The sequence below is a fragment of the Solanum pennellii genome, chromosome 10 (genome assembly GCF_001406875.1).
Source record: "Solanum pennellii chromosome 10, SPENNV200".
NCBI classification, from domain to species: Eukaryota; Viridiplantae; Streptophyta; class Magnoliopsida; order Solanales; family Solanaceae; genus Solanum; species Solanum pennellii.
In genome coordinates, this window is record NC_028646.1 from 74,729,168 (window position 1) to 74,744,558 (window position 15,391).

General features: G+C 30.1%; 1 protein-coding gene and 1 pseudogene across 1 annotated transcript; one reads left to right on the plus strand and one right to left on the minus strand.

Annotated features, from left to right (window-relative positions):
- Positions 1-825: 825 nt before the first annotated feature.
- LOC114074303 lies at positions 826-11,359 on the plus strand (the record flags this gene model as incomplete). Its single annotated transcript, XM_027912160.1, is given in 2 exon segments — positions 826-870; positions 10,811-11,359. Coding segments are annotated over 2 exon segments (594 nt in total), but the record flags the coding sequence as incomplete, so codon positions are not given.
- Positions 11,360-11,890: 531 nt separating this feature from the next.
- LOC107001579 lies at positions 11,891-13,146 on the minus strand (annotated as a pseudogene).
- Positions 13,147-15,391: the final 2,245 nt, after the last annotated feature.

Sequence of the window (15,391 nt, forward strand, 5' to 3'; positions counted from 1 at the left end):
GAGTTCTATTTGAGTTAGGTTCTTGAAGATTATTTTACTCTAAATTCTAACTCATGCCTATGTAAAAGGTACTCTCTATCTAACACTAGTTGTCCACTATTAACTTGATACACTCCTTAAAAACTATAAATAAAAGGATAATTTTATTATATCGCCCTTCGAATATAATAAATACAATATTGTCTTGAAAAATGTAATTAAAAAAATGACTATAATTAATGATAAGGGTAGATTAGGACAAGGAGTTGTTTGGTAGAGTGCATAAGAATAATATTAAATAGAGTGTATTAATAATATTTGCATTAATTAGTAATGCATGTATTAGCTATGCTTGCATTAATTATATATTGATTATTTTAATGCATTGTTTGGTTTGATGCACTACAAATAGTATGTATTGCGTCAAAAAAATTATATACAAAGATACCCTCCAGTCTTTTATCATTTTAATGCATGCATTAAAATCATTGCATTGTAATACCTAGAAATCCATGATATTAGCAATGCACACCTTAATATACAATAGAGTGTATAACTAATGGTTGAACACCAAACAAGGTACTGGTAATATACAAGATTTATACATGCATTATTTTTCCTAATACGCCCTACCAAACGATTATTTGATTTCATAAAACGGACAAGTATTGTTGGACTTTTCAAAATAATATAATGGACAACTATTGTTGGACAGATGAAATATTATGGAGTATTCTCTTTAAAAGACATTTTGAATGTTTCACAGATTCATGGGATGGGATATTTATAAAGAGATTAAAATATGACAAAATTGTACCCACATCAATTTATCAATAAAATTTTTTATTTCTTCAGATTTTGCTTCTGTTGATTTATTTTCATATATTTAAAGTTTGTCGCAAACAATCACAATATTGGTGAAATCTCTAGTTCACAAAATTTAAGTTTTGTTAAGAAAACTATGTTTTGAAACATAATTTTACAACAACATTGTCACGACCCAGGCCGTCGTGATTGACACCCACACTAATCCTCCAGTGGGACAACCATTACTACAACCCAAACTAACGAATTCAATCAAAAACTAAAGCATTTAAAGATACGAAAACAAATTTAAATGTCTAAGAAAGGGAAAATAGGGAGTTTCCCATAAACTCCAACCGAAGTCTAACAACCAAATGCGAAAATAATGTCTAAAACCTGAAAGTTTCAAAGTACCAAAACTCTAACAAGGAGCGCAAGACTAACAAAATGGGTACAACCCAATTAAACACAAGAAAATCTAAAGTACTAGTCTAAGTCCGAAGATGTGGACATAAACAAAAAGAGAACTCATGGCAGCCCAAAAGAACTGGCTCACCCTTGAATTTGATCGATTACCGGTCTTCTAAATGAGGTATGTCAGTAGCCGCCTGAAGATACCTTGTACTCAACAAATAAAGAGCAAGTGCGATATCAGCACACAATCACAGTGTACTGGTAAGATCACGTCGCTATCTCAATAGGTGAAACATACAAGTTATTACAATAATAACAAACATGCATACACCGAACATATACAATATCAATTATCACTTACAAACAACTTATAATTTCACAATCTCAAATATACAATTATGCCAAGTCATTGGTCCTCTCACGGAACCTATACCCAAAGTGTTAGTGTACCGTGGTACCCGATCCAAACTAGTGTGTCGGACGTGACACCCGATCCCATATATTCGTAGGAACGTGGCACCCGATTCAAGTTAATGTGTCAAAACGTAACACCCGATCCATTCAACAAGTCACAATCACAATCACAATATACATTCTCATAATCATACAATCAAGTCATAATTCATGGCATACAATTATTCAATCATCTTCATTAACAATTAATGTGATCAGTAAAGCAACATTCACATACATACATGCATTATAATGAAGTAATTACAAATAAATATCACACAGACATAAAATCATAACTATCACCTACCTCGAACAAAGTTTGAATCCCTAAGAAACTTGATTCTTCTCTTTCATGATTCTTTATTTCCGCTTGTTCTTGGTTTACAAACAATCAATATAATACGAGGATCAACAAACAAGACTTAATTGCCCGAATTACAATCAACATTATCAATCCTAGATCAAACCCATGAGCTCAAAATCCAAACTAGGGTGTTTCGCAACATAAATCTCATATCAAAACCTTCCCTCATCGATAATTACACAAGAAATTAAGTTTTACGAATTAAAAATTATTTTTGGAGAGTGAAAACCTTACCTTTAACCTCAAGAATGGTGGAAAATTGTCAAGAAAAGACACGGGGTCGTTCCTTATCTCCCAAGGTCGAAAAGTGCATGATAAAATATTTTTGGGATTTATTTCCGACTTGAGTCGCATCTATCCCCCCACAGTGGTCCTCATCCTGCTACAGCGACTCCGTCTCGCTGGAAAAATCTCGTCTTAGCAGCTTGCACAGAAATAATGAGCAAATTTAAGAATTTCAAACCCCCATTTCACAACACAATTTCATCCCATGACACTCAGAAAATACTCGTTCATGCTATGATCAGTTTCGAAAATTCTACTCACCCGAATTCAGTTTCATAAAGTCGTACGATTCCTTAACGTCTTAGTTATCTACTAATATGATCAAAATCATAATTAGATCTCTGATTTATTAGCAGATTTTTCTAGACCTCATTGACTCCGATTTCGTCCAAATCTGAACTAAGTTGAAAAATTTCAAGTTACTACGAAAAAGTTTTTTGGTCCAAAATTTTTCCGCTTCAGCTTTTCAATGGCGACGGAAATCGATCGTTACAAACATACATAATCTATTTTATAAATAGAGTATGAGAAGAACAAAGTGTATGCAAAGCTCAATCTTACTAGAGAGATAAAGAAATTGTTTCCGCTAGATACTTGGCTTAAGAAAAAAATTAGCACAAGTAAAGAAAGTAAGACAAAACAATTTAAACAGCATTCAAAGCATGTTGGGGAGAAAAAGTCATCACGATAAAATAATAGGATAATTGAAGTGCGTTAAGAATGATTACTACTAACATACTAAATACTAATTATCCATCCTAATTCGTATTTTCGACAACCTCTTATCAAAATTACGTTCTCATTAAGTTGAAATTGTGTCATGTCATGTTTAATCACACTTCCCAATAATTCTCGAGCTACCTCTATCTCTCTTGAAATCATTCATTACTATTTTTTTCACACATCCAACTTGAACTATCTCAATCTTATTTTTCGTATCTTGCCTTCCGCCGTGATCACTCCCACCTAATCCATATCTTTGTTCCTAATCTATTTTTCTAGAATGACCGCACATCCGCCAACATTTTCATAAATTGGAGATTTTTTGACTGACACATTTCATCCTATACAACATAATAGGTCTAACTATCACCATGTACAACTTATCTTTAAATTTTAATATCCATTTCATCAATCCAACATTATTATACACGGCATCATTATAAATCTCCCTATTTCCTAAGATAATAGAACTGCAAGATACGTGAAATCTCTCTTTTAGGGTTGTCTGTACATTAAGCTTTACTTCCACACTAATCTTATGTGTTAACAAATATTTTATTTCTTTTTATCAACTTCAACCAAAAATTTTGTTCAACTGTCTTATTAATGTTTGAATTGAAAATGTCAACTAAGTGAAATTCATCAGACCTATAATTGTAATTTTCGGTTTTATTAAATAATTATATTTAGAGGCGTACCCAGAATTTGAAGAGTCTAGGTGCACCAATAATATTTAAAAAAAAGTTTTGTTGATCAGGATCGAACCTGGTCAACAACACGATAAAATAATAGGATAATTGAAGTGCGTTAAGAATGATTACTACTAACATACTACATACTAATTATCCATCCTAATTCGTATTTTCGACAACCTCTTATCAAAGTTATGTTCTCATTAAGTTGAAATTGTGTCATGTCATGTTAATCATCTCTTTCCAATAATTCTCGAGCTACCTCTATCTCTGTTGAAACCATTCATAACTATTTTTTCACACATCCAACTCGAACTATCTCAATCTTGTTTTTTGTATCTTGCCTTCCGCCGTGGTCACTCCTACCTAATCCATATCTTTGTTCCTAATCTATTTTTCTAGTATGACCGCACATCCGTCAATATTTTCATAAATCGGAGATTTTTTGACTGACACATTTGATCCTATACAACATAAAAGTCTAACTATCACCATGTAAAACTTATCTCTAAATTTTAATATCCATTTCATCTCCCTATTTTTTAAGAAAATAGAATGCAAGATACGTGAAATCTCTCTTTTAGGGTTGTGTGTACATTAAGCTTTACTTCCACACTAATCTTATGTGTTAACAAATATTTTATTTCTTTTTATCAACTTCAACCAAATATTGTTCAACTGTCTTATTAATGTTTGAATTGAAAATGTCAACCAAGTGAAATTCATAGGACTTATAATTGTAATTTTCGGTTTTATTCAAATAATTATATTCAAAGGCGTACCCAGGATTTGAAGAGTCTAGTATACCAATAATATTTTAAAAAAAGTGTTGTTGACCAAGATCGAACTTGGGTACACAAGGAGTTATTTCCTTACCTCTACCAGCAAACCAAGAGCAATTGAATGCTTATTATGGGTGCACTTTTTATTATATTCCATTTTCTATCAGTTTCTCAAGATAGACATATATATACACATAATTTTTTTCGAAGTTAATGGGTGCACGTACACCCCACCATTACATGTGGGTCCCCCTGATTATATTAATTGTATCAGTATGCTAAATGTATAAAACCAAATTTAATTAAATATAAATAACCTGTTTCTCCTTTTTATTTTTGTTTTTGTAGGGTTTTCCTTTTCTTTTCTTTTCACTTTTCCAATTTCTTCATGATTTAAATAAGGTATAGGTAATCACATTATGAAATTGTCTAGATGCTATCATTTCTCAAATTATCAAAAGGTTAATTAGTAATTCAAAGAATAAAATGAAGAACTTCCTTTTTTTTCACATGGCTGTGATCATGTTACTCTAATTCTGTCCCTGCAAAACTAAATTTGCGTTTGAGCACATCTACAGATCCACGTCCAATTCTTTTTTTCAACAAGCTTCACGTATAATAAATATAAAAATTACATTGATATATTATAGTTATAGTTTGTAAAAGTGCACTACATATTAAATTTTATATTTGTTATGAAATTTCTGATTTGTATAATTCACTACAAACATTCAGTTTTATGTAAATTGTTCAGTTTTGTATAAATTCATTTATGCATTGTAATTTGTATAATAAGATATGTATTTGTATAATTATAAGTGTATAGAACGAAAATATATGTATTTGTATTTGTATATACACTTTTCTCTCGTTTTATACCAACAAAAACTCATTTTATACACTTTATACCAAAATGTATAAAATGACTAATTGTATATCGAATCAGATGACAAAAAAAAAGGATATGTTTGCTGCGAATTACAATTAAAATAAACTATGATTATAACATTTAATTTGAATTAATATGTTGTTATTCATACGATTTTTCCTTTTTTTTTTGAATTAGTGATAGTTATAATATATTGCTAAATTGTATCACCTAGTTTAAAAACTATTCACACAATATATAAATGGTATATACGTTATATTGTATATATATCTATACACAACATATATAACCAAAACTATATAAGTTGTGTATACTTAGATTATGTTAGTAAACTAGCTAGACATCTAAATGCATGACTTGTGGTTGTAAATATATTAATTTCATTTAATTATAAATAGTTGATATAAATTAAATTTTATTAAATCGCTTAATTAAAATAATTTAATTTGATAATAACACAAAATACAAATAAATATTTATCATGTTTATGCGACGTGTCACGACCAATTGGTTAAACAGGCGATTGATCTACCATTGAGCTACGAAGAAACAACAGACTTAATGTGAAAAGTTGAGTCTCGTTCTTCGGACCAATCTATGGCCAAAGAAAAATGAATTTGTCATTATCTTTCATATACACAGGAAAAAAGGTTGCACTAACAAATCCCTCCTTANGTAAAGCTCCAAAAGAGAATATACAAATAGAGAGAGAGAGTATAAAGATTTTATTTCGGTGTTCTCCATTGTGTCTTTCATAAGACTATGACATCGTATCTATAGAGTACAAAATATCATCACAAAGTTTAATAAGCTTATTGTTGATATATAAACATTATTCTTAACTTAGCTTCAACAATAATTATATTCTTCATTTTTTAGTGTGCATAAATGGACACTTGAATTTGTAAAAAATTGAACAAGTAGACACACGTGTTCTATATGGCATAATAGACGCAGGATACAAATTTGACATGTATGATGTCATGTAGGATAAATGTGTCTATTTGTTCAATTTTATACAACTTTAAGTGTCTACTTGTGCAAACTCATAGTTAAAGGTCATATTTAAGACTCATGTTTATATATTATGTTGTCTTATTCAATTGGTACACAAGTTTGTAAAAATAATTAAGAAAAAACTTCTAACTTCATTGAATTTATAATATTTTCTTTTTAATATTCATAAATAATGTATCTTATTAAAATAATTTTAGAAAAAATATCTAAAAATAAAAGAATATACACATTTTACAATATGTCTAAAATTTATCTGATTAAAAACCTTGCAAAAAAACTATAAATATGACAATCTTAATCAAGAAAAAATAGTACTAACGCATTTACTTCTCTCGATGAAATTTTTTTCATGATATCCTCAAAAACAACACATTCAAATCTATATATCACCTTCTCAATTATTAATGTTGTCAATACTTTAGTAACAAAAAATGTGAATTATCAGTTCAACAATTTGTTAATATATATATATATATATACATATAAATATATTATTTTTTTATTTTGATATTAAAAAGTTATTAAAAAAAGATAGTTTTTTTTATTGGATTAAAAAAAAATAGGTAAAACAAATTAAAATGGAGGAGTTCTCCACTTCAACTCCTAGCCACATTCCACTTCAACCAAAAAAAGGTTTCCACGCGAACAATGTTTTTCAAAAAGTCGCTAAAAATGAAAAGTTATGCTAAAAAATATTCTTCTACATATGTTTCATGTGTTTCCTCTAAATTTTGTATTACTCATATGGAACCAATCTCCACCTTACATGTGAGACTGTAGCCATATATGAGAAGTGCCCAAAATGATTTTAGTGTTTAACAGTCATATCGAATTTGATTTTTTTCAACTTCTGGGAAGACTCCTTAGTATACCTATTTGGAACGAGACCATCATCTTTGAAATAGAAAGGAAAATAAAAATGATCATGGATCTGCAGCTTTTTCTATCCCCTCTGGAAGCTTTGAACAGAGTAGCCAACCACTATATCCGACTATTGCACTTAATTTGACAGGATAGTCCTTGACATTTTTGAAACTCTCACGTGCATAACAAATTGCAGGATAAAGAGTGACACTTGTACCCATATTGAAGTCTCATATTCCAAGTTTGATGCGGGAAGGGCTCGCCAACAAGAATACATGCCACATATTCTGTTATCTTATCCAATTCCTCAACAAGTGTATCTTCAAAAAGGTTTGTAATATTATATCAAGCAAAAGGTGAATTCTACTGGTACTAGTGAGAGAAGGGCAGTTGGATAGATTCATTTAACACCAACACAATTCATATTGGGCAAAGCGCAAGCCTAGCTTGAATTAAAGTATCTAATTTTGCTACAACAAAATGGACAATCTCACCATAATTGGAAACGGAAGCACAAGGAGAACTCATATTACTATTACTAAAATGTTAGCTTCTTATCAATTTAGCAAGACACGGAGTCGGAATAGAGCTTGACGTGAATGTAATTCATCATTTATGAGAGTAATTTGTTAAAATATGTTGAAAGTTATTGTTTAAAAAAAACTTGAATTGACACAAATTTATTATAGTATTTTTTTTCTTTTAATATATCTTCCCCTCTAGAAATATAAGTACCATCTTGTTTATACAATATTTTTAAAATATTCTTTTCAAAGAAGTATTATACGTTTTCAAAATGTCCGTAAAATTTTTCATTATTTGGCAAATATCTATTTAGACCAAATCTTATTATTTGGGATCTTTCAAATTTTAAAATTTTACATTAAACTTTTATCTTTTACCAAAATACTCTCTATAATAGTTGTTTGCGTTGCATTACATTTTTTTTACGTGAACATCGAAGTAGTAATGAAATATTCAGTGAACATGAAAGTGATGATATGGTTTTTAATGAAAATGATGAATAATCGGCTCAGGGTAATAAAGTCATATGTTTTGTCTACTTCATGATGAAATGATAATTGTTGCTCTCACTCCAAACTACCACATTGCACCAGTTTTATGGTTAGTTTTGATAGTTTTCAAAACTTATTGGTATAAATTATATTTTTCTAAAAAAAATGAAATATGTTTCCCAAATACTATGGTTAAACACATGGTGAAATTTCGAGTCCGGAGCCTAAAGGGTATAAAATATTTACAAAAATTCCAAACCGGTATATAAATTTTCATTTTAACCAAAACGGCAAAATTGCTGGTAGAGCAGCGATTTTGCTCGCCGAAAAAAGCAAAATCGTTGCAATGCTAAATTTAACTATTTAAAAAAATTTATTAATTTTTTTAATCTTTTTTTAATAAACCGCTGCCTAGGCAGCGATTTAACTTAAATTTTTTTATTATTATTATTTATTTGAAATTTTTTTAAAATTTTTTTAGTATTTTTTAAATTAAATCGCTTCCTATTGATTAAAAAATTTTATATGTTTTTTAATAAATCGCTGCTACTGCAGCGATTTTACATTTTTTTAAATTTATTTTTTAAAATTTAATTAAATCGATGCCATTGCAGCAATTTGTATCATTTTTTTAAAAAAATTTAATTAATCGCTGCTCTTGGAGAGATTTCCTAATTTTTTTTTAAAATTTTAATTAAATCGCTGCGCTGGCAGCGATTTTCATAATTTTTTTTTAATTTTTTTTAAAATTGCTCAAAAAATAATTCTCCGTACTTTTGTGTAGTAAAATTTGTGTAAATTTTTTTTTCGATTTTCTACAAATTACTTTAATCTACTTTAATTTTTTTAATGGTAGTAAATCCTGCCTGCTTTAGTTTTTTTTAATGGTAGTAATTCGATGTCTTTGTAGCGATTTTACTTTTTTTTAAATCGCTGTTACTATAGTGATTTTAGTTTTTTTAAAAATATTTTTAAATATCGCTTTTCATGTAGCGATATCATAAACAACAATGTACCTATATATTCATACATATACTCACGATCATTACTTCGAATTGAAGTGTCATTGGATTCAACTGATAGGTAAATAAAGTAATGTTTTCTTACTTCTTAAAATTATTTTTCTTATATGTAATATATTTATATTATTATTTTTATAGGTATGATCAAATTCAAAATGCAGTGAATTATTGTACACAAATTGTATATAATAATGTTATGGATGATGAACGAGTCGATGAGTTGCACAATGATGAACCTTTCGAGCATGAATTAAGATACAGTGATGATATGTATGACGATGATAATGATGATCTGATAATGCACCTAATGCACCTAATGTATCCGTTGAATATCAAAGTATTAATTATCATTCTACAACGATTTCATACTTAGATCACACTGAAGAAAATGCAGAAGATTTTATCTATACGAGAGATGACGGATCCTTCGAACGACACTTTGAAATTCAAACAATCCTAAACAAATCCAGTCAGGTTCGATTGTTGGAAACTAAATATTTTGTAGTTATTTATTTTTTTATTTTATGTTGATTAATTTATTTTGTATATGCAACTAGGTATGTTATTTATGAATAAGATGCAAATGAAATCTGCAGTAAGCGCATATAGTCTTGCTATTAAAAAAGAATTTCTTTGTGATCAATCCAAGAGTAAAAGTTGGAGAGTTATTTGCAAGCGTCATGAGTTAGGGTGTTATTGGATGATTCGGTTTAGAGAGATTTCAAGAGGTATGTGGAAGACGGGAAAATTGGTTGAACCACATACTTGTCTTACAGATAATTATAAGGAGGATCATTTCAATTTGAATGATAACATGATTGCCACTTCATTAATAACATATGTTATGCAAAATCCAGACATAATATTAAGATAATCCGTGAAATTATAAAGGATAGCATCACTATACTCCTAGTTATAGAAAAACACAAAAAGATCGTAGAAAAGCATTTCGAATGGTTTATGGTGATTTTGAGAGTTCATTTAAGGCATTACCTCGATACATGGCTGCACTACAATTATTCAATCCAGGCACTATTATCGAGTGGGAGCATTATTCTACAACAATGCAAGGTGAGCAAATTCTTAAATTTCTTTTTTGGGATTTTAAACAGAGCATTGATGATTTCAAAAGTTGTAGGCCGGTCATTTCTATCGACGGCCCACATCTTTATTGTTTGTATGATATCAAATTATTAATTGTGGTTGGACTGATGCGAATGAAAACTTTTTTCCACTTGCATATGCTTTAGTTGCATGTGAGAGTTTTGAGTCTTGGTCATGATTTCTCAAGTTATTATGACACATGTTGTTTGTGAACGATAAGAAATTAGTCTCATTTCTGACCGTCATCAAGGAATCTTGCAACGTGTTCAATCTTATGATTGATTGAGTCCACCCAACACATATCATAGATTTTATGTACGACAGTTAAAAACAAATTTTAATAAAAAACTTGTAAATAGTGAAATCGAAAAACTAATATGGTTGGCTGCTACTGAGCATCAGAAGAAAAAGTTTGTACAACGGATGCAACAAATGAAAACATTGTCTCCTGCAGCATATGAATGGTTAAATGAATTTCCTTTGGAAAAATGGACAATGTATAAGGATGGTGGTCGTAGATGGGGTGCCATGACGACAAATGTGTCTGAGTCATATAATGATTTATTGAAAAAAGCTCGGGGGCTTCCTATGACTGCCATGGTTCGAATGACGTTCAAAGCTCTCGTTGATCGTTTTGTCGAAAGAAACAAGCTTGCAATTGCATTACTTTAAAATAATATGACATGACCTCTTGCGATAGATAAAAAATTTAATGATTATTATCAAAGCGCTCAAGGGCACATAGATATGATGACTTACAACACTGGTGATGGAGTTTTTGAAATTCTTACTTTTGCTCATGATGGTAAAGGTGGAAATGTCCACAAGGTTACTGCAAAAGGTAAGAAATGTTCTTGTGAAAAATGGAGAAATTATCATATGCCTTGCTCGCATACCATCAAATTTTGTGGACTTCGCGAAATCAAGTCAAAATATGTAAGTAAATTCTAAAGTAAAAAATATTACAAACGAACATACTGAGACATTTAACCCAGTGAACATACTGAGACATTTAACACAGTGGGTGATGAAATGTATTGGCCACCAACTCCTTTTAATTTAATTGCAAATACTGAATATTTGCGGACAAGCGGTACGCAAGTAAGAAGCCTACTTAATAATGATATGGATATTGCTCCAGCTCGCATGTAAAGAAAATGTAGTGTTTATAAGGAGACAAGTCACACAAAGGCACGATGTCGTACTCGATTTAAATATATTTGACTATGTTTTGTTTTTAAGGTTAATGAATTTTTATTTCTTGTTATTAATATTATAATATATCTTTTATATTTATTTGTTAACATGAATTTAATTTGTCTTGCTGCATTTTAAATATTGTAAGTAATATATTTTTATAACATCATTATATAATTAATTTGACCTTACATAAAAAAGTAATGATTTGATGTATGACATAAAGAAAAAGAAAATTCTGCAAGTAAAAGAATTTCAGCCTTTTAGAATAAAGGTGCATAAAAATTATTCTTCTAAATTCGAATCTTCTTTCTCTTTATTTTCATCTTCATTTTCAGAATCTTCTTCATTTTGATAGTGACTGCCTGTTCCACATCTAGTTGATTTGTGTAGCCTAGATGTTCTCCGAGGTAGATTTTGTCTATTAAAAACTAAATTTTGTGAAGCCCCAATATTAAATCTTGAATCATCGGACACAGTTACCTATAATACAATACAAATACTATAATTAAATAAATATGCAAAAAAATTTAATAAATTTACAAAAAATTAAAAAAATTCTATGAAAATTATCATACTTACAGTAGAAAAATTCAATCTTCCACCAAATGGAGAATTATGTATAGGAAATTCACGCATACCATGTTGAATACCATATTGAGTTCAACTAAATTGCGCAAAATCAAATATCGAAACATGTGGAGTTACAAAACCAACTGAATGCTGACTAGAAAAATTAACATTAGTGTTAGAGGGCCCTGTAGAAAAATCAAACATGGGATAATAAGGCTCGGGACGTCACATTAGTGTTAGAGGGCCCTGCAGAAAAATCAACTGTTTCACCAGCGCTCCTTCTACCTCGACGTGCACCCTCTCTTGGTGTTGTTTGTCATGATTGACGAGATACTTGTACTAGTGGTGGTTCATCATATTGAGTGGGATGATTGTAATCAGGATCAAAGCTCAATCGCGTTCCCTGAAAGGCCGCATTCATCGACTCCATTGAAATACGAGCAACTTCCTCTGCTTATTTTCTTATTTCATTAGATTGATTTTCGTCATTTTCAATCATCAGAGCTCGAGGATGCTGAATTTCATGACCCTTAGCCTATAATGAATAAAAAAAAATATTAATAACAAAAAATTTAAAAAAGATTGACATAATAATTTAAATTTACATAATATACATACTAATACCTCATGTCTTCCTGCCATGTGTTGTACTCTTTTTGTACAACATGTTGTGGATTTCCAATGAACATGCAGGTATGCCTCATGTACCAACAAAAGTAATCCGTTTGATCACTTACAAATGGAGGTCGAAATATACGATTTTGACGTTGTTCCCATAAATATTGTGTGTAGTTAAATGCATCTATATCTTCTTGTTTTATTTTGGATCGTTTATCACGCTTAAAATGATATTCGATAAATTGGGTACACGATCCAGGAATATGTTGTAAATAACCAAATTGTCTCACAACACGATCAACCATGTGCCACTCACGATAAATTCCATAAATAAGTGGTACCTATGCCATCCAGACATGTTGTCCCGATCGACACCACTCAGGCAATCCATTAATAACATCTCACGAATAAGGTTGCCAAATAAACTATAAAAAATAATTAAGTAAGATAATTATAAAAACAACATTGGCAGAAAAATAAAAAAAAATATGAACGTGAAAATGAACAATCTTACAAAATAATTTTTTTGTACCATTATGTCATATAATATCTTGCTTTTAAGGACTTACCAAGAATCTATGTATACGTCATTTTACTCACATAATTTTCTTGGGTAGTGAAACATAAGTGCCTCATATAAAGATCTACGAAACATATTTTTATTTAAAATGGAATAAAAATATGAATAGTTTAAAATACTAATAATATTAAATACCTGTTCATCGGTTAGATTATCTAGTACATCCCTAATCACACCGATTACAGTTCGTGCCTCATTTTGATGATTTCTATGTCGCGTCCATTTACGTGCAAGCGCAGTTAAAGCCTCAAGTTGATTAGTCCTTAAAGGCTTTGACAATGGTTGCAGGGGAATAATTCTTTCCCATGCCCAAATCTACAATAAATAAAATTCACCATTACTTAAAATACTCTTAAATTTTAAAAGTGCATATTGCTAGTATATAAAAAATATTTAATTAAAAAATTTGTATACCTGCACTAAAGAGAGAAATCTACAGACTTCATTTGATTTTTTATTGATGCACGGTATAAGCAATTATACAAATATGATAATGCGGTTGCTCCCCATGCTTGTGTTTGACATTAAATCTAAAGTTCTCATGTCAATCAAGATGTTCAAATTAATCTTATTATTAGAATTATCCGAAAATATTGATCTACCACATAACCATAACAAATATACTCTAAATCTTTATTGCACTTCATGCTCAGTTGATAAAAAAAAATATTATTATTATAAATGATAAATATTTTTTTTGTTATAGTATATTTACGTAAATTTCTCAATATTGAATTATTTTTAGTGTCAAGAAAGTACTTATAAATAGATAGTAAGTACTTATAAATAGATAGTATGTTTGGAACGAATTTTATATGGACCAGACAAATAAGTAATAACCCACAATAACATAATCAATCATTTGTGAATTGCTTTACGGTAAATTAACTTATATCAATGGTACTCGGAGTTAACTATATGATTAACATTTTTCTAATTACTTTTTGTCGGAGAGGAATTGAATTTTTCTAATATACTTAGTGATTGTTTAATACTTAAATATGAAATAAGTTATTTACGTATTTATTTACATATAACGACATAATTGGTAGACAAATAGAAAAGATAAACTTTCACATGTATTCACTCAAAAATAGTCTAATTAATTTTCATATGTATAGTTTGATAACTACAATTCGTAGCTACATGTTATGGAGAGGAGAAAGGCGAGCGAGACTGGAAGAGAGAGGAGAGAGAGCAAGCGAGAGAGGGCAAAAAGTGGGAGAGAGGTGAATTGTATATGTATGTCGGTTAGATAATTGCATATTATACATATGTATTTGTATATATGGCAAGTGAGATTGGGAGAGGGGGGAGAGATGCGAGAGAGAGAGAGGGAAGAGAGTGGGAGAAAGGTGAATTAATTGTATATGTATATCAGTTAGATAACTGTATATTATACTTATGTATTTGTGTATGCTGGCAAATTATACTTATGTATTTGTGTATGCTGGCAAATTATACATATTAAAAAGGGAAAATTATATATAATAGCAAACTAATAACCTAAAATAAATGGAGTAGCTAGGTTTGATTTAATTGTGCTCCATAGCAAACGTTTGCAAAAAATTGTCAGGCGCCTCTCTCCCAAATATCTCGCTCGCCACTCTCCTCCAATCTCTCGCTCGCTTCCTCACTTTTTATACAAACACAAGTGTATAAAAATTGTTTCTAATTGTATAAAGCAGAGAAAATTGTATAAATACATATATTTTTGTTCCCCTCTCTCCCCTCTTCCAGATCTCGCTCGCCACTCTCCCAAATCTCGCTCGCCACCCTTGCCTTTCTCACATATACAAACAGAAGCGAAATATATAAATTGCGTTTCTGTTTGTATAAAGCGTGAGAAAATTGTATATACACATGCAAGTACATATATTTTCGTCCTATACACCTATAATTATACAATAAAAATACTCCCCTTCCCAGTTTCTTTTGCCTTTCTCTCTTTCTCGTTTTATACAATTTTCAAATTGTATCTAATTTCTCTCTTTCTCGTTTTATACAATTCGATT